The sequence below is a fragment of the Chrysemys picta genome, chromosome 8 (genome assembly GCF_011386835.1).
Source record: "Chrysemys picta bellii isolate R12L10 chromosome 8, ASM1138683v2, whole genome shotgun sequence".
Lineage (NCBI taxonomy): Eukaryota > Metazoa > Chordata > Testudines > Emydidae > Chrysemys > Chrysemys picta.
Genome location: NC_088798.1, coordinates 926752 through 949416, shown reverse-complemented (window position 1 = coordinate 949416; position 22665 = coordinate 926752). Strand labels below are relative to the sequence as shown.

The window sequence follows — 22665 nt, the reverse complement described above, 5'->3', positions numbered from 1 at the left end:
ACTGGGAGCATATGCTTTCATGGGTAAGAACCTCACTTCTTCAAGATGCAAGATTTTGTTCACCAGCCCCCCCAGGACCTAGATTAAAGCTCTCTTTATCAGGTTAGCCAGGTGATGTCCAAAGATGCTCTTGCCAGTATTTGATAGATGGAACCCGTCCCAGCACATTAATCCTCTTTATATAATGTCATACAGATTTTTATATAGCCTTACACACACAGGAAATATTGTGTGATATACTGCTCTGTGTATGCCAAGTAAATAGAGTTCCTCATGTCTTCAAAAGTACAGTAAGCTGTTCTAACACAACATATTACAGATGAAGTTAAATGCCACAAATTTAAACTAAATGAGCTTCACACTAAATGCATGACCCCCTACAGAAGGCTGTGCTGCTGGCTGAAAAGAAATTCAATAGCATGTGTTCATTGACTAAATCAAATACAAAAGAAGAACTTATTAAAATGTCCAAGCCACTGAACACATTCTGGACCCCTACAACAAAGAAAAAGATATTGCAAGATGCTACGCATATAACTCTAAGGTTATAGAAAACATATGATATTATATAGTATAGTATCGTGAGAAATGATGTACTCACATTATTAGAGACTATGTTGTGAGCCTATATACACACACAAAGGGACAGAGTTAAGGTTGAGCAGACAGCTTCAGGGGAGACATTTTATTACTTTTGTGTCCTACGGCGTAACCATAATGTTCCTTTATCAATGGGAATTATATACATATACAGGGAAATATTTCATAACACGGAACCATTTGAGTAGACATCACCTGAATGCCCAGACACAATGCAGATGATAAGATGTAGAGTGGTGAATCCCATCTGTTACTTTTACCTTATGGAGACCTTTGCTTCATTCACTGCATAGTTTAACTAAATTTTCAAGTATACAGCTAAATTAGTCATGCACAAGCGAAGAACGACATCCTTTGGCTGAGTGAGTTTGAAGATTTCACAAGAAAACTTAGTGCAAAATATACTATGCATCTCTCTATATGGTATATTTTTCAACATGTCATATCTTGGTCAAGTCAAGTCAAACTCCATTTTCACTGGACTATTGAAAGGCACTTCCACTGAGGGCTATTCCATGTCAAATTTACAACTTTCTAACCTCAGCCATTTCAGCAGTGGAATATTTTTAATAATGTTGCATGATTTTTTTTATTTAATCTATAAACATGCCAAATGTTTTTCCCCCATTCTCCTCATTCTCAAAAATGGTCAAAAGCATTTTTGCTCAAACTTTCAAAACAAACAAACAAACAAAACCTTTTACTTTTAGCCAAAGACCAAGATGGGAAATTTTCACCTAAAAGTGTAAGCTTCAGAAAGTTACAAGTAACTGAAACAATGAGTGGAAACATTTGTGCAAAACTTGTACCATGCCTGCTGCAATACATATAGTCCCATGTTGGAAATGTGTTAAGATCAACATGTAGCACAAGGAAATGACAGACGACAAGCAGGACCTTTAACTCATAAGAAGACCAGAAGTATTTTTGTAGCTCAGCACTTCTTATGTAAAACACTGTATAGGAACATAGTAATTGCCATACCCAAGACTGGATACCTTTCTGGAAGATGCTTTAGTCAAACACAAGTTATTGGGCCTCAATACAGGAGTAAGAGAATGAAATTCTATGACCTGTGTGATAGGTCAGACTAGATGATCTAATGATTCCTTCTGGACATAAAATCTAGAGATGACAGATCAGACCAGTGGTCCATCTTGACTAGTAATCCCGGTCTGATTACCATCGGTACCAGATGCTTCCAAGAAAGGTGCAAAAAAGCTAGCCCATTACTATGGCCCATTCCTGAATAACCTTCCCACGGGGAATCCCAGTTTCTTCCTATCCCCAGACAGTGAGCAACTGGGCCTATGCCTCAGCACATGGAGATACATACATCTTTCATCCCATCTAGTGTAACCAGAATATTCTCACCATACATATAAATACCTTATGGCAACAAGTTCACTAGGTAGGTATTCCGTTTTTCTGGGATTATTAATATTATTTTAAGGGTTTACTTGTAGCAATTTTTGAAATGTATGCAGATATCCAAAAATGGGGGAGAGGGTTCAAATGTTTGTCTTTGCATATATGGTAATGAGTAATGCATATTATCACACCCCTGTAGGGCACATTACTGCGCCATGTAGACAAGCCCTTAGATACGTGTAACCATTTCCAGTGTTTTCCCAGTATTTATTGGTTACGCACGGATTTCTTTTTCTTTTGTAACAAAGGAGTTTTATTTGTGTTTATCAGTTAAAATGTAAAATCGGAAGCCCTGCCCCTGCGTAATCATGTGTCTGTGTAAAAAAGTACTTTTTAATCAGAAGTGTCTGTTGTAGACCATTCATTATTTTGTATACCTCTATCTTCTCCCTCTCTAATCAATCCCAATCTTTTCAATTTCTCTTTGCAAGGAAGGCTTTCCAACCTCTAACAATTGTCATCGCACTCCTGAAAGCCCCTCTATTTCTACTAAATCCTTGTTGAGAAAGCATGAATGCAAAATTTCAGGTAGGGGCATCCTGTTGCTTCATATATTTGCATTTGAATATTTTCATATTATTTCTAACCTATTCTTCATGCATTCAAACCTTTGTTTGTTTTCAGACCACAGTTGCTCAAGACACACTAAACCCATCTGTGATTACCATATTATAAAGTTCACTTTGCTTTACAAGTGATCTCTCAATCTGACATTACAGAAAGACACACTGTTCCACATTAAATAATTAGACACTGAATCATATACCCAGCTGCTTACATCAATATAAAGTATTTTGATTAAGTATCTTTCTCAGCCCCCAAATCCTTGGCAACATCTGAATTTCTCCCTCCATAGTTTACTCTTCCTGATGCATCTTTCTTCTGACAGAAAGCAGGCTCCTGGCCAATAGAGAAAGACAATAGCCTTCTCATTTCTAAAAGAAATTTCTTCAGACACATCAGAGGCACAAGTCCTTGATGAAACTCAGGTTTATGCCAACTGTGAAGCATGCTCTCACTCCCTTTAAAATCTGTTTAATTTGCCAAGCAAAACAAAAGCATCTGAAAAATTCCCTGACAAATGAAAATATTTTGCATGTTTTCAGAACTCAGATGAACAAAGTGGTGTTTTGCTTCTCTCTCTCTCCCCCCCGCCCTGTTTTTTTTTTTTAAAAACACGCTGTCCCCTAATATATTTCCTTTAGAGTTGAGACCCGCAAGAATTTCCAGAAGCCCAAAAGGTAGCTTACGCAGAAAGTCACAATTTGAAAACAGAGCCTTCAGTACAGCCATAAGTACAACTCTACCATAAAGCAACAGTTCAGCAACAAATTTGGACTAACATCCCGAGAAGTGATTAACGGTTATTCGGAAGCTGGTGACAATGTACTATTCTATCTGCCAAGCCCTTTTGTTCTTAAGCCAAGGCTCAGAAAGGTTATTACACAGACAGTTTTCAGGGGCAGAAATGCTGCATGAGCAAAATGGATGTAACTTTCCTGGGCTTTCTAAAATTCTACCATTAAAATAGATTTTATTTAACAACAACGCAGCTACGCTACTGTTTAAGTGAGATTGTTTCACCCAAGGAGAGACAAGCCAAGCATCTAGATATTCTGCAATCTGATATCCAAGTACACAGGCTCAAGAGTTATGTTCTCCTCCTCCACACACCACAGTTACCTTGCAAGGGTTTATATCACTAGAATTTAAGGTGAAGAGACAATCCCCAGGCACAGATAGAAGTTACAATGAAAAAATGAGGGAAGCAGCTAAAGGAAACAAGAGGATAGGTCTCAGTGACCTTTCTAGTACTGATCACACAGCACTGGACTAGCTGGACCATTGGTACAACCTGGTATGGCACTTTCCATGTGACCATTACTGGTGCCCCCGATCTTAGATCAGGTGGAATGGTAGCAAGTCAGATGCTTACGCCAAATTAAAGTCTTTCCCAAACTACCCCGTGAGCCACTAACTCATTGTGATGGTTTTCAGTGACGTCCAATACAGAAGGTTTCTCTGACATTTTGAATTGCAGAATTTGCAATTTTGGATGGCCACTCGCTTGGTCCCATGTGACGCCTTTCTGAAAGTTTCACTTTCTACATTTTGACCAAAAGATACCTTGTCAAACTCATTTTGCAAGATACAGTCATGAAAATGGTGTTGCTAAGCCCTGCAATAAGGACTGGAAATCCAGGGTAACATATCCATTGAACAGGTAATTGAAAATCTCACAGACTGAAGACTTATTCCAACTTACACAATACGAATCGGACAACATTTTGTGACTAGTGTCTTCTGAGGCTGTAAAGGTGCCCTCATACTGTGAAAATCTAGTGTAATAATGTTGCAAAGAAAGCCCAAATGTAAATGAAATTCAGGGCAAAACCTTGCAATGTTACCTACATTCATTTCCAGATGAAAAAGTCCTTGTTCATAATAAAATTTAGTATTTTGGTTTAATCTGACAATCACATGCTTCCAGAGTGCAAGACAAAAGAGAATTTCTTGAGAATTGCTAGATCTTGAGAAAAGCAACAGAGTCTCCTGTGGCACCTTTAAGACGAACAGATGTATTGGAGCATAAGCTTTTGTGGGTGAATACCCACATCTGTTAGTCTTAAAGGTGCCACAGGACTCTCTGTTGCTTTTTAGAGATCCAGACTAACACAGCTACCCCTCTGATACTAGATCTTGAGAATTTCTGTACACATCTACGATGGTTAACACCACAAAATAAATGAGATTTTTTCAACATAGGCAAAGCACCTCATTTTCTCAGGGGACTGGACATACGATATAGATGGAAATTCTGCATTGTCTGAGTTATTGACATGTAAAGATACCCTTTTTTGGAAACAAATTGTTAATGTACAGGTGGGATGTTTGTTTTTTTTACAAATATATTCACTATCAAAAATGTCTTATGCATGTTTTGAGTAAACATTTTTTTTATTTTTTTAATATGGAGCTATAGCTATCTCATAGAACTGGGAGGGACCCTGAAAGGTCATTGAGTCCAGTTCCCTACCTTCACTAGCAGGACCAAGTACTGATTTTGCCCCAGGCCCCTAAGTGGCCCCTTCAAGGATTGAACTCACAACCCTGGGTTTAGCAGGCCAATGCTCCAACCACTGAGCTATCCCTGCCCCCGTTCAGAGTCTGGGTTCTTCATGAAAACAAGCTTGATCATCTCAAACTACAGAAGCATTTTGAAGCACTATCATAACAAAATCAGAAAACCAAACAGAAGTGTCCCCATTACCTTGTTATTGCCTCCCACAACTGCTCATTCTTGAGATGAGTTCCTGTCTGCATCCTGTAAAACTTGCCCAGACCGGTACTGCCCTGGCCTCTTCTTTTGTCATTCAGTGTTGCACGCATTCTAAAACAATATGCATTTCCTCACCGTTTGGGGGCGAAGCCAGACTTTGAGGCACCTGCTCCCCTACTTGGTGTAAACTTTGCTTGTGCCAATCAGAAACGAACACAAACAGGTTTTGGGCCCCGCCCCCTATGACACTTCTATGATGTCATAGTTAGTACTTTATGGGCCTGCCTGCCATGTGCAGGCAGGGAGAGGAGAAAGAAAAACGAATCCTGTGTATCCTGTGTACACCCGTAACCGAGCCTGATCACCTCGAAGCCTCTCTCTCAGCTCACGTGTTTCAAACAGAGTGTCTACGTTTGCCGGTCGTTATGCGTTGGTTTGTATTTGTAAGTATCAGTTATTACTAAATGCTGCATCTTTGTTTATAAATATTGTTAGTAGATATTTTAGTCATTGTGTGTTTTAAGTTTCATTAACTCTATTAGCTAATCAAACGCTGCTCCCTTACCCCTTGTAATTATCCCCAATAAAACTTTAAATTGATTAATATATGTGTGTGTGTGTGTGTGTGTGTGTGTGTGTGTGTGTGTGTGTGTGTGTGTGTCTGCAGTTTGCATCGTGACCCATACTCTCCTTGCATCCCTTACCAATATAGTCTATTGCCACGTGCAGCCTGGTAAATAACAGGCCTGCATTTTCTTTCACCCCTGCATGCCCGTGGCAATCCACATGGCGTCACGAACAGGATGCAAGGGAGTTGGGCCATGCCCGTGGCACGCTGCAGACCGTGCAGATGATGAAACTGAACAGTTCCAACATTTGCAGTTTCACCTTTTTACTAGCCAAAATTCGACTGATCCAAAAACAGAATGGATCTGTTCCCTTGGCTCGGGTAAAACTCTAAAAGGCCATACTGTACCATTAACCCTGGCAGATATGGGATGCCTCCTTCGGTGCCACCCGAGCTTTAGGTGTCAGCCAGCCGATTGTTCCCTACCCCCTCAGTGCACGGAGACTGTGGAGAACCTCGGTGCTGCAGATCCCGCTCAGCTTTGGAGAGAGTGTAGCCGCATTGTTAGAAAATCCGGAGGTACCGTTTCCAAATTGATTCCCTCACCTCGGGTAATACCTGCTGATCCGGCACACAGATTATTATGCCAGATGATAAAAGAATTAGATTTAATTAAGAAAACCAAAAAATTGCGACCCGATGAATATAAATCTGAGGATGTTTCCACCGTCCTGTTTAGCATGATATGCAAGGCCCTCGATCTGTGCTCTGTCCTCCACGGGGGCACAATGTTTGCAGCTAAACAGGCAGCCCCAGGCTCTCCTAAAGATGATAATGAGGAGAAGACGGAAAAGGTAGAGCCCATCCCTATCTTCCCCTCCCCAAGTCCCTCTCAGAAAATTTTGCCACCCCCCATATGAAGCTCCTAAAACTCCTGTGTATCCAGCTCTGCCAACAGCCCCAGAATTTACTGAATCTGAAACTGTAGCAGAAGCTTTGCCTATTGCGATAACTAAAACTAAAATAGATGCACAAACAGGCAACACCATGCAGGTTACTGAACTGCGAACACGTACTAAGGCCGAACTTAAAGAGTTTTTAAAGGAAACACAATGAAAAGCCGATGCGGTGTGTGGGTCGGGCGGCTAGCCTTAGAACACGGAGTAGAATTGGTGGACCATGAGGAGGCTGGCATCTTAGCCAAAACGGCCAATTGGGCACGAGGCTTCCCTGGTCATGCTTTATTAAATAATCGCATTTGGCCACTTACCACCCCGGCAGCTGCCATTTTAGCAATGCAAGGCAGTTTTAAAGGATTGTATATCCCCCCGGGAGCCTTAGTTACTCCACACGATTTAATATGGGCAATCGCAGGAGCTTCCATAGCCCTGTGGGATCCACTACAAAACCCACTTAATTTAACTGTTCAACAGCAATTGGTGGCCACACCCTTTATACATGTTACTGATCCCACCCAAATTCCTGTCTCAGCAGAGGCAGTTGATTTAGCATTAGAAGCTGTCCCTGGCGCTGACACCGGTGCCATGCTGCACTTGCATGCGGCTGTTCGCAGATCTATCTTAACGTTATTTGAAGTAGTTAGTAAAATTAAGTTGTCACTGCCGCCCCCGCCTGTTGTCCTCCCAGTTGATTCGCCACCAAAAGACCCTCCAAAGAGTCAGTTTAATCCCCAAAAATATCCTGAGTGAACTAAAGCTGAACAGGCACGATTTGGCTTCCTTCTTAACAAAGGAATCCCCAAAGAAGCCCTGCGTAAAAAGTCAGACCAAGAGTAGCAAAATATAGCCAAACAGCTAGGCTGGAAAAATTGGGAGGACTATGTTAGGTCAAAAAACTAATAGGGGCCGGATGCTGCCCGGCCCAAATTAAAGATCCCAGCGATGAACGCCAATATGCCACCTTGTTAGTTAACGGTGACACCTCCACCTCCTTTTTATTAGACACTGGAGCTCAAGTTAGCATTATTGAGCCCCTCCCCCCGTTCAGAGTCTGGGTTCTTCATGAAAACAAGCTTGATCATCTCAAACTACAGAAGCATTTTGAAGCACCATCATAACAAAATCAGAAAACCAAACAGAAGTGTCCCCATTACCTTGTTATTGCCTCCCACAACTGCTCATCTAAACACTAACAGCTCCAGCAAAGATCCCCATAATTCTTTTGTATCCCAAGTAAGCACACTGTAGTAGCAAGCAAAATGGGGCTCACTGTTCTGCGATTACTCACAAGCAGGTTTTCTTTCTACTACGCTCCATTTCAATGGCCTAGTAAAAGCAGGTGGCATGTCATTAACACAGAGCCTGAGTTTCATGCACAAAAACTGCTAAATTCACCTAATAGAGGATTTTTTTTAGTATTTCCTTCTCAAAAACTTTCAACTGCCTGTATGTTAACAAATATACTTATTACTTTTTTATCTGGATGAGATGTGGCTGAACAAATGAAACTGGCCTACAGCTAGTTCTGGAAATGAGAAAAGAACCCTGTAAGAGCAATGGGTTTATTGCCGATAAAGCGTGCAGGTGACACAAACATCTGTGGGGTGGTAAATAATTACAAGGACAGATCACTGATACAGAGAGATCTGAATCAGTTGTTGAGTTGGGCACAAACAAAATGTATTTTAATAGAGACAAATGCAAGATAATACATCTAGGAACAAAGGATGTAGGTCTCACTCAAAGTATCAGCGACTACATACTGGAAAGCAGTGACTCAGAAAAGGACTTAAGGGTCATTATAGATAATCAACTGAACATGAGCCCTTAGTGAGATCCTTTGGCAAAAAGAGCTAACAAAATACCTAGATGTGCTAGCAGAGAATACCAAACAAGTGTAAGACAGTGGTGATATTCTCTCTCTAAATGGTGTGTGTGAGACCACCACTGAATAGTGTGTCTGGTTCTGGTGTCCACACTTCAGAAAAAATATGTTGGAAAATGTGTCAGGTTCAGAAGAGCCACAAGAATGATCTGTAGTCTGAAAAACATGCCTTAAAATGAGAACGGTAGGGAGCTCAATCTACCTATTTTATAGAAAAGAAATGAAGGTTAAGGAGATGACCTGATAACAGTCTATAAAGTACCTTGTATGCAGTGTGGTTGTAGCCATGTTGGTCCCAGGACATTAGAGAGACATGGTAATATACACTGGATTTATGGCTTATTACAACAATCTATATATAACCACTAACAAGCCCCCCAACTGCCACCCCCACCCCCCAGCTTCCGAAAGCTTGTGTGTCTCACCTACAGAAGTTGGTCCAATAAGAGATATTACCTCCCCCACCCTGTCTCTATAAAGTACCTTCACAGGCAGAAGAGATCCAATACTAGATACTGATACAATCTGGCAGAAAGGAGTTGCAAGACCCAACGGCTAAAAGCCGAAAATCAGCAACAATCAAATTGGAAATAAGATGAAAATTTTGAATAGTAAGGATGGTAATTAACCATTGTAACAGACCACCAAGGGATGTAGGTAAATTTTCCATCACTTGGAGCCTTTAAATCAAGACTAGACATCTTTCTAAAAGATATGTTCTAGCTCAGCAGTTCTCAAACTCATGACCCCATTTTAATCGGGTTGCCAGGGCTGCTTTAGACTTGCTGGGGCTGAGGGCCAAAGCCAAAGCCTGAGCCCCACCGTCCGAAGCCAAAGTTTGAGGGTTTCAGCCCTGTGTTTTGGGACTCGGGTTACAGGCCCCACTCCCAATCCAGGGAGGGCTCAGGCTTCGGTCCCAGCTCCTGGGATCATGTAGTAATTTTTATTGTCAGAAGGGGGTGACATGTAATGGAGTTTGAGAACCTCTGCATCTAGCTCAACCCCAAATTGTTAAACTAGATGCAGAAATTATTGAAGGAAATCATACAGCCTGTGTTATGCAGGAGGTCAGGCTAGCAGATCATAACGGTCCCTTTGGGGCTTAAAATGTATGGCTCTATGCTGAAGATAACATTTTAAAGAGAAGCTTTACTGATCTCTTTCCAAAGCAGCCCCGCCAAGGAGGACACAACTGACCCTCTCAAAAATGAGGACTTTAAGCCTCCACTCCTTTCCCTGAAAAGGCAGGGTAGAGACCGTTCCCATCCCACATTCATCACTGAAATCACTGTACCCCGTCGTTATTTATTAATTGTTGCTGATGTCGTCAGCGTTGTATGTCCAAGGAGCTTCAAGTCTCAGTCAGAAACTGAGAAGACAGATGCACTGGGAAGCCCAGCAGAAGCAACAGATTATGTCTTGGTCTTGGTGGTTTTTTTGTTTGTTTGTTTTTCTGTTTGGGTTGGCTCTCCTGTGAACACTAGTAAACATGCGTGTCCATAAGAGGACTCTGAACCCTGGGAGGTTGGAGGTTTGACAAACCAGGATGAAAAGAGTTTGACACAAAATACAGTGAATGATGTTGTAAATGGGTTTATGAGAAAAAAAGCAAAGGAAAGATTAATTGATCAGTGGACTGCTGCTTTAGAAGCCACAGTAGCTACCCAAACAAGCTGTCACAGGAGATTGTGTACATGACAGAGCAACAAGGGGCTTGGTTATCAATGGCTGTCCAGTCTCAAGGTAGCATCCATCTCCTTAGGGCGACCAGAGAATGTCATGAGTCACTGGGATTGAAGGAAGAAATGTGGGAGGTTTAATGTGTTAATTGTGCTAGCCCAAACGATCCAGGTCACACGGCATTTGGTGTAACTCAAAGACTGTTTATTCCCCTAAAGAATATTTTAAAACTTTGCTCATGACCTTTATTGGTGAAGATGGTTAAGCTACCCAAAGATAACATGGTTAACAGTTGTAGAAAAGTACCTGAACATTTACTTCACTACTTGCAATGTAAAACACACTGGTATCTGGATCATACCTTATAAAAACCACACAAAACAGTCAAACACATCATTTTAGGGACATTAAAAAAAAACAAGGAATAAAGAAACAGGAAAAGGTAAAGGATAAGTCTTGGGTTCAAAACTTCATCTTCGGGTCTCTCCACTTGACTCTGCAAGTGCCTTTCTCCCCCAGAGGAGACAGCTGTCCCTCAAAGGTGGCCTGCACCAGTTATCTTTGTGACTGATCAGTTGCTGAGTCTCCACCAGTCAAGCAGTTGAAAGCCTGAGAAGGCACCGCTGAATCAAGGAGTCAAGATCAGTCGGGTTCACTGCTGGGTTCCAGAAAGTTAGAGCAAGGAGGGCAAAAAGGCAGCACTAGAGTGAAAGTTTAAGGGGATACAGTGCCATTATTAGCACAAGCTCACTACTGGCCAATTACTTACTCTGGCCTTCCCATAAATAAATAAAGATGAAGTTTATCCAAAATCTTTAGACATCAAAATAGTTAATTGGATATTTGCCACATGTCACATTCACACCTCAGTTGACATATGCCCTGCCTTAGCTCTTCCACCTTACAAGGTCACTTTTGAAGAAGCTTTCTTCTTTAAATCCTTTGAAATTCTGCCTGAGATAATTCAAGACATACGTGGTTAGAAAAGACCTCTGCTGGGTCACTTCGTCCGCCCCTCGGTTAATGGAAGCCATGCCCAGGATGTCAAACACAAAGCCTAATTTAAAGAAAGAGTGATGATGGCCTCTGCTGAAAGTATTGATTTCTTTTCCCTGGACTCCACATATTTTGGTAGAAAAGATTTTTTTTTTTTTTTATTAAAGCAAGCAACATATTCCAAAGGCCCGAAAAGAGCATCTTTTCCTTGACAATTGAACTGAACGTTAAATGAAATCTGCAAAGCCATTTTTCCGTGGTATAGTTGAGAGCTAACAGAAGGGGAAGCAGAGAGAGTGCATAAAAGAAAAACATGAGCAAGCTGACGGAGAAAGTGTAAAACAATCATCCTGAATCAGCTCCAAACTACTCTAATGGAATTAGGGTCACCCTGACAGAAACACAGTCAGATCACAGAGAAAATTTAATAATTTCTCCACAGCAGTCTGCAAAAGCAATAGGAGGTTTTAGAAAGTACTTTCTGCCAAACTAGCACTATACATATGTATATATAAAATACATATATCTAATATCCACCCACCCACCCTTATGCTCACCTATCCCTGGTGGTAACTCACCAGAAAGGTTTGTGATGCTGTTGACTCTGTTTCCCTTACAGTGCAGAACCCACAATCGAACCTCTTTTCTAAAACAGTGACATATGTTCAACCTTTGTATTATCCTCCAGTTCTTCAGCACTACCTTTACTTCCAGCTTCTGTGAACTCAATTCCAAGCAAGTCAATCTAGTAAATTCCCTGCACTACTATGTAGTGCATATTCAACCTGTTTTATCTCACCCTTCAATGTCTCACTATATGACAGTTGCCTAATTGTCAAAAAGTAACAGCAGCAGCACTAAAATCTGTTGTGACAACAATAACAGACTTAGGAAGTAGGGAAACCCAGGTTACGTGTGGGCTCTTGAGCACAAAGCAGGGCATCAGATACACGACACAGCTGTCCCCTTTACCCTCAATTATTTTCCGAGTCTAGGGAATCTAGAAACAATAATAGTCATATTTTCCCTGTTCTGTCACCTTTTATCAGAGGAACTTCGAGCACTCAACAGATATGAATTGATCCTGACACCCCTGTAGCACCCTCCAAAATGGCTTTCCAACAGGGAGAAGGAACAGCCACGGTGATCTAGAGGTCACTGCTCACCAATGTATGCATCAGCCCAGCTCCAAATCCTATGACAGGGGTTCTCATTCTTTACCTCACGCTCCAGCTTTCTCCTCTGGAACAAGGATATCCCAAGGTTACACACACCAATGTATTCGGCCTTGGCTGCAATGTCCCTTTCTACAAAACACAGGTTCCATCTCCAGATATGTCATCCCTTAATTGGAAGTCTAATTGCTCTCAACCTGCCTGTCCATCGGACAGAAAGGAAAAATGAAACTGTCACTTTTTTTTTACTCCTGCCACTGGCAGCTGAGGCACTTCCTTCCTTTCTGTTCCCCATCTGCTGCGATCCAGACCAATTTGTTTTGAACAGTTCCACCCTGTTATTCAAAAGAGAGCCAGTGGGGAGGGATAAAGGAAGAATAGGAATTTAGAGCCACATACTGGGGTCAAACTGCACCTCCACAGAAGCTCTTGGTTAATCTGTGCCAATTCTCGAGGGTGCAGGATCATCCAGGTCACAGCTCTACAAATTTGCCTTCCATATCAGGAAGAAGTAATTCAATCACTCAGAGCCTGAGAAAAAGACTTGCTTACCTCCCAAGAGGCAGTGCTTCACACCTTAAACATCAGTATTTGGAACGGGGCTGTGAAGCAGGGCCAATTTTGGTCAATTTAAACATGAGGAAGTGTCCTGAGCTACCTTGGACTCCTTCTGCTTTTGTATCCGATGGAGCAATGCCCCTTGTTCTGTCTAGGAGAAGAGCAGGATCAGTATCTATTAGGAACCTTCATACCTTAAGAGGATAAAGCTTGCATCCTCTTGTTCTCTCTTGACTCCAAAACAGGGTAAGAACTATTTATATCAGATAAGGTGAATTAAAAGTTTACAGTCAACACCAGTCAGGAGAACCTGAGGAAGAGGACAGCTGTGGCATAACGACCATTCCCCCAGCTGTAGTCGTGACCCACTCAGAGAGGCTCTGAAAGAGATTTCATTAACCCACCAGCTGCGTAGAAGTGCTATTGCTGGCAAATATTAATTTCTCATCTTTCCTCCTATTCCCCCTTACACGTCTCGCATCTTACTTCCATCCCCTCGGAGCCCACTGCCTCCCCTTCAGTCAAGCTTAAAAGCTTTTGATCCCTTCCCTCCCTCCCTCCCATCCAGGCTCTCACCAAGCTCCACAGTGACTTCCTCTAGTGTTTGTAAAATTGTAGCTTAATTACAAATCTGATGACAAAGTAAAAATTGTGTGAGAAGCAGCTAACTATTATAACAAGCTGCACTGGAAGCACGTCTCAGCCATCTACCGCCAAGCTTGACTTTCTAATTTCCAAGAAAAACTGAGAATCCGCCTGATTTTCCAAAAGTACTAAGCACCTGCAGCTCCCATTGATTTCAGTGAGATTTCTGGGTGCTGAGGCTTTCTGAAAAAAAAAAAAAAAACCCCAAGCTTCTGACAGGTATCAGTGGCAGCCAGGAGCTATGTGGAGACACAAGATCCCACTCATGTCATGCACACACATACAGCTGCCAGCCAGAGCACCATTCCTAATCCCCATCCGCTATCCCATCCAACGCTGGTGCCCGACAACTGTATCAGAGACTGAACTCCTTAATTATCTGTATCTCCCCTGCTCAGAAATCTGGGTTCTGACTTCTCCTTTCTGCTTCGTGTGAAGGAGAATACCAGCAGTCTTGAAGTTTCGCAACAAAAATGTGTGGGAGGGAAAGTCACCCCAGTCCAGAAAAAGCAGCAGAGAGGAAGGTGGTAACTTAGCACCTGCCATGTGTACAGGGAGATGAGGGGGGAGGGAACCGGTCTTACCTTAGACATGGCCCCGCAAATACCTGCGGCTAGGCCTAGCTAATACAGATGGCTGCCCAAGCGGAGTCATGAAAAGCAAGGCTGAAAAACGAGCGTGCAGAGCTTTCTGCATTATGCGCAATGCATTCACTAGAGCACTCCTGGAACGCATTTTCAGCAGCCCAGTTAGCCAAGTTTCTCCTCTCCTCTCCCCAAACTTTCTTTTCATAGCTTTTTTCTAGGGCTGTCAAGCGATTAAAAAAATTAAGCACAATTAATTGTGTGATTAATCACACTGTTAAACAATAACAGAACACCATTTATTTAAATATTTTTGGATGTTTTCTACGTTTTCAAATATATTGATTTCAATTACATCACAGAATACAAAGTGTATAGTGCTCACTTTATATTTATTTTTATTACAAATATTTGTGCTGTAAAATACAAAAGAAATAGTATTTTTCAATTCACCTCATACAAGTACTGTAGTGCAATCTCTTTATCATGAAAATTGAACTTACAAATGTAGAATTATGTACAAAAAATAACTGCATTCAAAAACAAAGCAATGTAAAACTTTAGAGTCTACAAGTCCTCTCAGTCCTACTTGTTCAGCCAATCGCTCAAACAAGTTTGTTTACATTTGCGGGCGATAATACTGCCCGCTTCTTGTTTACAATGTCACCCGAAAGTAAGAACAGGCATTCGCATGGCACTGTGGTAGCCGGCGTCGCAAGATAATTACATGCCACATGCACTAAAGATTCATAAGTCCTTTCATCCTCAACCACCATTCCAGAGGACATGCATCCATGCTTATGACTGTAGTAGTAGGATTTTATGTTTGTATTTTGTATAATTTCAAAAGAAGGATAAAGAATGTGGTGTAGCATGTATTAAATGTACTGATGTATGATTTGATTATATTCTGCCAACCACCCTTTCTGAAAGCAGAAAGGAATGGCCTAGTGTGCCATTGGGAATGATGCATTAGCCAGAATTTTCTGTCTGAATGTTGTGATTTCAAGGCAGTGACAGACCTTTTAGGGTCACCACTTTGTTGTAGGTTTAGCATTTTAAAATAAATAAAAGAATACAATGATTGTTTTTTCTTGCATTGCAATTTGATGTTTCTGTTCAAATGCTGTGTGTGTGAATGAGGAATGTGCATGTTAGAAAATAAGTGTGAAGGCCATCACCGGACCAGATGTTCTAGGAAGGAATGGAGAACGGTCGTAAAGGCGCCAGAAGGACATTGCAATACGCCCCTATTGAGATGTCAGAGGAGGGCAGATTGACAACTCTAAAAGATGTGGCAGGCACACCCATCAATATGGACAAAATAGCTGTACTCAAAACCAGCATGGGGTAACTCCCTAAAAAACTAATAAAAGAACAAAATAAAGGACAAGAAGAACAATATAAAAAAACAAGCACTCGTCAAACGACAATTGATTACAGCATGATGGTGCAAAACGCATTGGTCCCAATGAAGGAAAATCACTAAATAAACAGGCTGCTTTGCCATGAAACTGAGTTTGTCCTGCCAAGACTTCCCCAAAGCATTGTATCGTGACTGACAGAACCTGGCTCCTCCCTACCCGTGATCAACCTAGCTAGGCACTAGATTGATCCAGACTCTGGACTGGTAACTATAACATCAGCTTCTGGACAGCATGTGTGTGATTGAATGCATATGCTAATTGTTGTATTTCCAATAAATGCATATTGCCTTTTCCCCTGAAAAAGATCCCGTGTGCTTCTTATAAGCATAACATGACAGGTTCTGCTTGATAATGATTCAAAGCATTGCAGACCGACGCATGTTCACTTTTATAGTCAGATGCCACCAGAAGAAGGTTTTCTTTTTTTGGTGGTTCAGGTTCTGTAGTTTCCGCATCAGAATGTTGCTCTTTTAAGACTTCTGAAAGCAAGCTCCACACCTCACCCCTCTCAGATTTTAGAAAGCACTTCAGATTCTTAAACCTTTAGTCAAGTGCTGTAGCTATTTTTAGAAATCTCACATTGGTACCTTCTTTGTGTTTTGTCAAATCTGCAGTTAAAGTGTTCTTAAAACAAACAACATGTGCTGGCTCATCATCTGAGACTGCTAAAACATGAAATACATGGCAGAATGTGGGTAAAACAGAGCAGGAGACATACAATTCTCCCCTAAGGAGTTCAGTCAAAATTTAATTAACGCATTATTATTTTAACGAGCGTTATTCATAGATTCTAGGACTGGAAGGGACCTCGAGAGGTCATTGAGTCCAGTTCCCTGCCCGCATGGCAGGACCAAATACTGTGTAGACCATCCCAGATAGACATTTATCTAACCTACTCTTAAATATCTCCAGAGATGGAGATTCCACAACCTCCCTAGGCAATTTATTCCAGTGTTTAACCACTCTGACAGTTAGGAACTTTTTCCTAATGTCCAACCTAGATCTCCCTTCCTGCAGTTTAAGCCCATTGCTTCTGGTTCTATCCTTAGAGGCTAAGGTGAACAAGTTTTCTCCCTCCTCCTTATGACACCCTTTTAGATACCTGAAAACTACTATCATGTCCCCTCTCAGTCTTCTCTTTTCCAAACTAAACAAACCCAATTCTTTCAGCCTTCCTTCATAGGTCATGTTCTCTAGACCTTTAATCATTCTTGTTGCTCTTCTCTGGACCCTCTCCAATTTCTCCACATCTTTCTTGAAATGCGGTGTCCAGAACTGGACACAATACTCCAGCTGAGGCCTAACCAGAGCAGAGTAGAGCGGAAGAATGACTTCTCGTGTCTTGCTCACAACACACCTGTTAATACATCCCAGAATCATGTTTGCTTTTTTTGCAACAGCATCAGCATGGAACCATGTCCTCTGAAATGGTGGCCAGCATGAAGGGGCATACGAATGTTTAGCATATCTGGCACATAGATACCTTGCAATGCTGGCTACAAAAGTGCCATGCGAACGCCTGTTCTCACTTTCATGTGACATTGTAAATAAGAAGCCAGCAGCATTATCTCCGTAAATGTAAACACACTTGTTTATCTTAGCAACTGGCTGAACAAGAAGTAGGACAGAGTGGACTTGTAGGTTATAAAGTTTTACATTGTTTTGTTTTTGAGTGCAGTTATGTAAAAAAAAAAAATCTACATTTGTAAGTTGCACTTTTATAATAAAGAGATTGCACTACAGTACTTGTATGAGGTGAATTGAAAAATACTATTTCTTTAGTTGATCATTTTTACAGTGCAAATATTTGTAATAAAAATAATATAAAGTCAGCACTGTACACTTTGTATTCTGTGTTGTAAATTAAATCCATATATTTGAAAATATAGAAAAACATCCACAAATATTTAATAAATTTAAATTGGAATTCTATTGTTTAACAGTGTGGTTAAAACTGCAATTAATCGTGATTAATTTTTTTAATCATAATTAATTTTTTTTTAGTTAATCGACAGCTCTGCTTTTTTAATTTCTCTCCTGGACTGGGCTAAGCATGGCGGGTATGAGGGCTGCAGAACATTTCAAGCATAGTGTTGGTTGATACGGGTTAAAAACAAGGCAGGAACATACTGAAATATTTTACCTTCACTCTACTGACATGTGAGTCTAGAAGTGCTACAGCAGGGCCACCTCCTCAATCTCCAGCAGCTCCCACCCATTCAAAAAATTCCAAGGCCAGAAGGGACCATTGCGATCATCTAGTCTCCCCCTCCTCCCCCTTCCTATAACACAGGCTGCAATCATAGAATCATAGACTACCAGGGTTGGAAGGGACCTCAGGAGGTCATCTAGTCCAACCCCCTGCTCAAAGCAGGACCAATCCCCAACTAAATCATCCCAGCCAGAACTGCCCCAAAAAAATTCCTTTTGAACTAGAGCAGATCTTAAAAAAAAAAAAAAAAAAAAAAAAAAATCCAATCTTGATTTAAAAATTGTCAGTGCTGGAGAAACCACCACGACCCTTGGTACATTGTTCCAGTGTACAATTATCCCCATTGTTAAAAAATGTACACCTTTTTTCCAGTCTCAATTTGTCTAGCTTCAAATTCCAGCCATTGGATCATGTTAGACCTTTCTCTGCTACACCGAAGAACCCCCTATTAAATTTCTATTCCCCCTGTTGGTACTTATGAACTGTGATCAAGTCACCTCTTAACCTTCTCTTTGTTAACTAGATTGAGCTTCTGAGTCTCTCACCATAAGGCATGTTTTCCAATCCTTCTAATAGGTCTTTTCAGAAACCTCTCCAATTTATCAGTATCCATGCAACCATCTGACTGGTAGCCTTCAGCTGCAGCATGGAGGTTTTGAGGGTCAATGAAATGAATAAAAGAATGGGGAAAATAAAGTAATGGAAATTCCCTGTGCACCGTAGCACCTCCTCCCCCCAGTACAAAGCTGTGTTTAGTCCACTATAGCTGATAAGAATCAAATCTAAGGTTTCGAACTGACAGTCATTAGACATATTGCTCCCCCAATACCACACGACTTTTATTGACAGTTTGTTTTTCAAAGCCACAGAAAAGGACAAGATTTTATTTTGTCCTTCCCAGGCATGTACTGTCGAATCGCATTGGAAACAAAAGACTATTAGGGTTACTTTTCCATTTCTCTCTCGGCACATACCTTAGCCAAGCGGGTGAATATTTCATGGAAGAAAAATATTTAATGTTTCTGAGGTTTTAGAAAGTTACAGTCTGAATGTTACTTACTGTCTGCCTCCGTTGAAGGCATCAAGCAGCACAGAACTACTGCTGGCACAATGAATACTGGGACACAGAAGCTAGGCACCATATTCCAAAGCAGAGCCAGTCCTCCTTAGTCTGAAGCAAGTGGCCAGTACATCCAGCATTAAGAAATGCAGACTTATTCCTACAAACAAAGAGAATAGGAGAAAATGGATCAAATCTCAAGGACAAGACAGTAAAATTAGACCATGGTGCCCCAGTATCTCATCGCAAATAAATATACATCTCATAAGCCCAGATTTTTTTTACATGGGTTTAACCATCTTTCCTACTTTAACAACTCTGTGCCAATGGTGCCTCTGTGGCATGAGACACGTCCAGGTTACACACCTGGTTAGTATGTTCCTGGGCCCCGTTTTGAAGCACTGCATGTAGATTATGGGCATTCTGGAAGGAAAGTGGGGCATTGGGGAGATCACTTATCACACACGACACTACTCACAGCACTCTTGCTGTTCACATGCATTTCAGAGAAGGGCTCAAGTCCTAGCTCTGGGGACAAAGATTTTGGCTGTTCTTCCTTTTGGGATTTGTTGTTTTGTCTTTGTGTTTGTTTTTTAACCTTTTTCTGAGATTCACAGATATCATAAAAACTTTTGACGGTGATGATAAGCATTGCATTTTAGGAACGTTACCTTCTGACAAAAACAGCGTTCAGACAATGGCAGCAACGATGATGCTCAGCAAAATCTCAGGAGAATCCAACAAGGCAAATATTTACAACTTATCATACTATCTAACAGTCAGTGGGGTTTCTTCTTCCCTCTATTACTGTATTATACAGTAAATCTCTTCACATGTTATATCGTCATACAATACAAAGGAAATTTTATCTATGTAGTGCCTTCTACAGCCAAGACATCTGAAGGTACTTTACACAATAACCTAGTTCTAAACTAGATACAGAGAGAATACTGATTATTCCATCCCTGATTCTATTATCACTATCCAAAAATAAATCCAGCTATGCTCAGAGGCAGGATTCTGCATGCTGAAAGAAATGCCCTTCATAACAGCCTGACATCCAATTCTCTTCTTGCTGGTATCTAACCCCTAAATCCTCATTTGTCTCCTGCAAAAGAGTTACTGAAAACACCATTAAATGTGCCGTTCTGCAGAGACAGATACAGATAGTTGTATCATTACCAGCAGGATCAACTTTATTCCAATAGGAAACTCAATTCAAGCCCCAATTGGTTTGCCCAGTGTTAAACAGATCTGTAAATATGAACAGCACCAGGGAATGAGAATGAGTGCCTGGACTAACAGTGAAGGTTATGCCTCTAACTTCTGCATGTGCTGTTAACTTATTCAACCTGATAAAGCGAGAACCTTCTGCAGCACACTTTCAGCAGCACTATTCCATTTGACTCGTCAGCAATAGAACCGTAAGAGGGCCGCTCTCCCCACAAAAAGCGCCAAGTATTCAAAATTACTGTGCCAAAACTAATATTTTGTGTCAAATTCCACCTCTGATCAGGGCAGAGCATGTGGCTTACAACTAGCTTAGAAGGCAGCTTGGATATTTACCAGACTAACTTTTGAATGAGTCATTTTTGAAGAGTGTTGGCTCAGGTCTGTCTGCACCAGACACTGCTCAGAAGTCAGGTGAAGAGCAGCATGGTGTCTCATGTTCCTCATTCAGAGAGCACTTACAGAGAAACCCCAACTAAGAGAATAGATCGGTCTCTCTTCAGCAAACTAATTCAGATGTGCTCTGGTCTCAGATTTGACAGATTTAGGACTTTTCAGGCCCATGAGCTGGGGATAAATCGCAACATAAGAAAGTGATGAATTATCAGTTGTCCCATAAGGTATTTTATAGACTTGCTCTTTTTGCAACTGTTCACTCCCTTAAACTAATTTACCATCTGGGTTAAGAGAAACCAAATTTCTTAGGCAAAATTGTTCTTATCCATCCCAATCCCCCCATTGCTCTATGGCTAATAAAACCCCATAGTCTTTCTTTGTCCCTCAATAGGAAGAATCCTCTTCTCTCTCTCTCTCCATTGTTGCAGTGTATCTGGAAAAACTGCCTACATACAATATTTAAAACCCTCTAAATTGGAATGCTTTAATTTTTTATAAATCTAAGTAACTGTCATTCTGTTTTGAAATTGAAAACATGAAAAGGGCCTCTATTTATATGGTTCAGCTCTTCCATTTTTAGAAGCAAACAGCTCTCCCCAACCAGACAACCTAGTATTTGATGCAATGTGATAGGAAGTCAGGTTAAGCACAATTAACCCTTCGGAGGCAGATGTTACCCATACCAGAACAGCTGGCAGGGGAAAAAATCCTGAACCAAGACTGTTAGAGGATCTCTTCCCTTAGGTGCAGGAGTGGCATCAGAAGAAAATGATCTAAAAACCAAGTGAGATATGTTTGATATTGAACTAAGCAAGAACATACAGGCTCAATGCAGGGACAAATGTTAGGCAGCACAAATCAAGGTGAATTAATGCTCTGTGATCTGCTGACTGTTAGCCTTATTGTTTCTTTTGTCATCTCCTGCTCACAATCCCATGCCTTTCCCCTGGCTGCTGTCCCTTACACAGCACAGTCTCCCATGTACCAAATGACCTCACTCCCCTCCTCTTTCCTATCCCTCTCTTAACCTCACTTCTTTAGGCTAGCATCCCACTACTAAGCTAGCATCTGTGAGCAAAGATACTACAGGGAAAGTTCCTTCACAGATTCCCATTGCCATTTCCTCATGTGACATGAGCAGAACTATCAAATCTAAAACATGAAATCCAAAAAGTGTGGGGCTAAGCATCATGGACAACATGTAAACAGCTCTGAGTTTAGCATTCTCAAAAAGAAAAAAAGCATTGAATTTTTAGGGTGCCAAGTACCCCTTTTATCTGTCATTTGGAAGAAAACCTAAAAATCTGATAAGAAAACACAACAGACACAGTAAACAAGCAAGAAAAGTTGGACTACTTTAAAACAAAGCCAAGCGTATCAATGGTTCATACAGTGCTGGGGATTATAGGGAGCAAGCCGGCTCTGTTGGGAGAAGGTTAACTCTAAAATCGAGAGAAATCATAACCAGCATTGAACAGCTCAAGTCCCCCAAGAACTTCTAATAAATGAAATAAGTGGGTCACCAGCAACGAGCAGCTCACTGAAGAGCTGGATGAGAAGTCTCAAAGAAACTAGCGGAGGAACAAGAGACTCTCACAAAAAAACACTTATTAAAATTAAGCTTCTTAGGAAGAGATGCTTGGGACAATTTGAAAATCGAGTGAGGACAGGGGATATTTGAATCAAAGATTTCTGCAGGGGAAGAACGGCCAGATCCAGTTTTGCTTATGATCACAAGATAAAAACAATCCCATCTTTGTTGAGAAATGTGACGGGATTCCCTCCAGAAAATTTTCTGAGCAGGAAGGTAACTCCAGAACATCAATTGTGTTGCTATCTGACATAGGAGACAAGGAACAATTTTTCATAAAGCCAGACAGAACAAAGGGGATCTGCTTTTTAATGGTGGAAAAGTATAAAATGCTCTGAAACTTGAGCCCACATGTGCAGATCGGGAGATGTGAACTAAACACTGTTCA

At 41.1% G+C, this 22665-nt stretch overlaps 1 protein-coding gene across 21 annotated transcripts in view; it reads right to left on the bottom strand.

Moving 5' to 3' along the window:
* Positions 1-22665, bottom strand: part of PTPRF (protein tyrosine phosphatase receptor type F) — a 560345-nt gene that overhangs the window by 326461 nt on the left and 211219 nt on the right. For 20 of the 21 annotated variants that reach the window (XM_065555287.1, XM_065555291.1, XM_065555286.1 and 17 more), the window contains one exon: positions 19061-19220. The exons of the other annotated variant lie outside the window; for it this stretch is intronic. In XM_065555287.1, the coding sequence (XP_065411359.1) occupies positions 19061-19142 (82 nt within the window). In that variant the 5' untranslated portion in view covers positions 19143-19220. The remainder of the gene's footprint in view (positions 1-19060; positions 19221-22665) is intronic. 21 annotated transcript variants of the gene reach the window in all.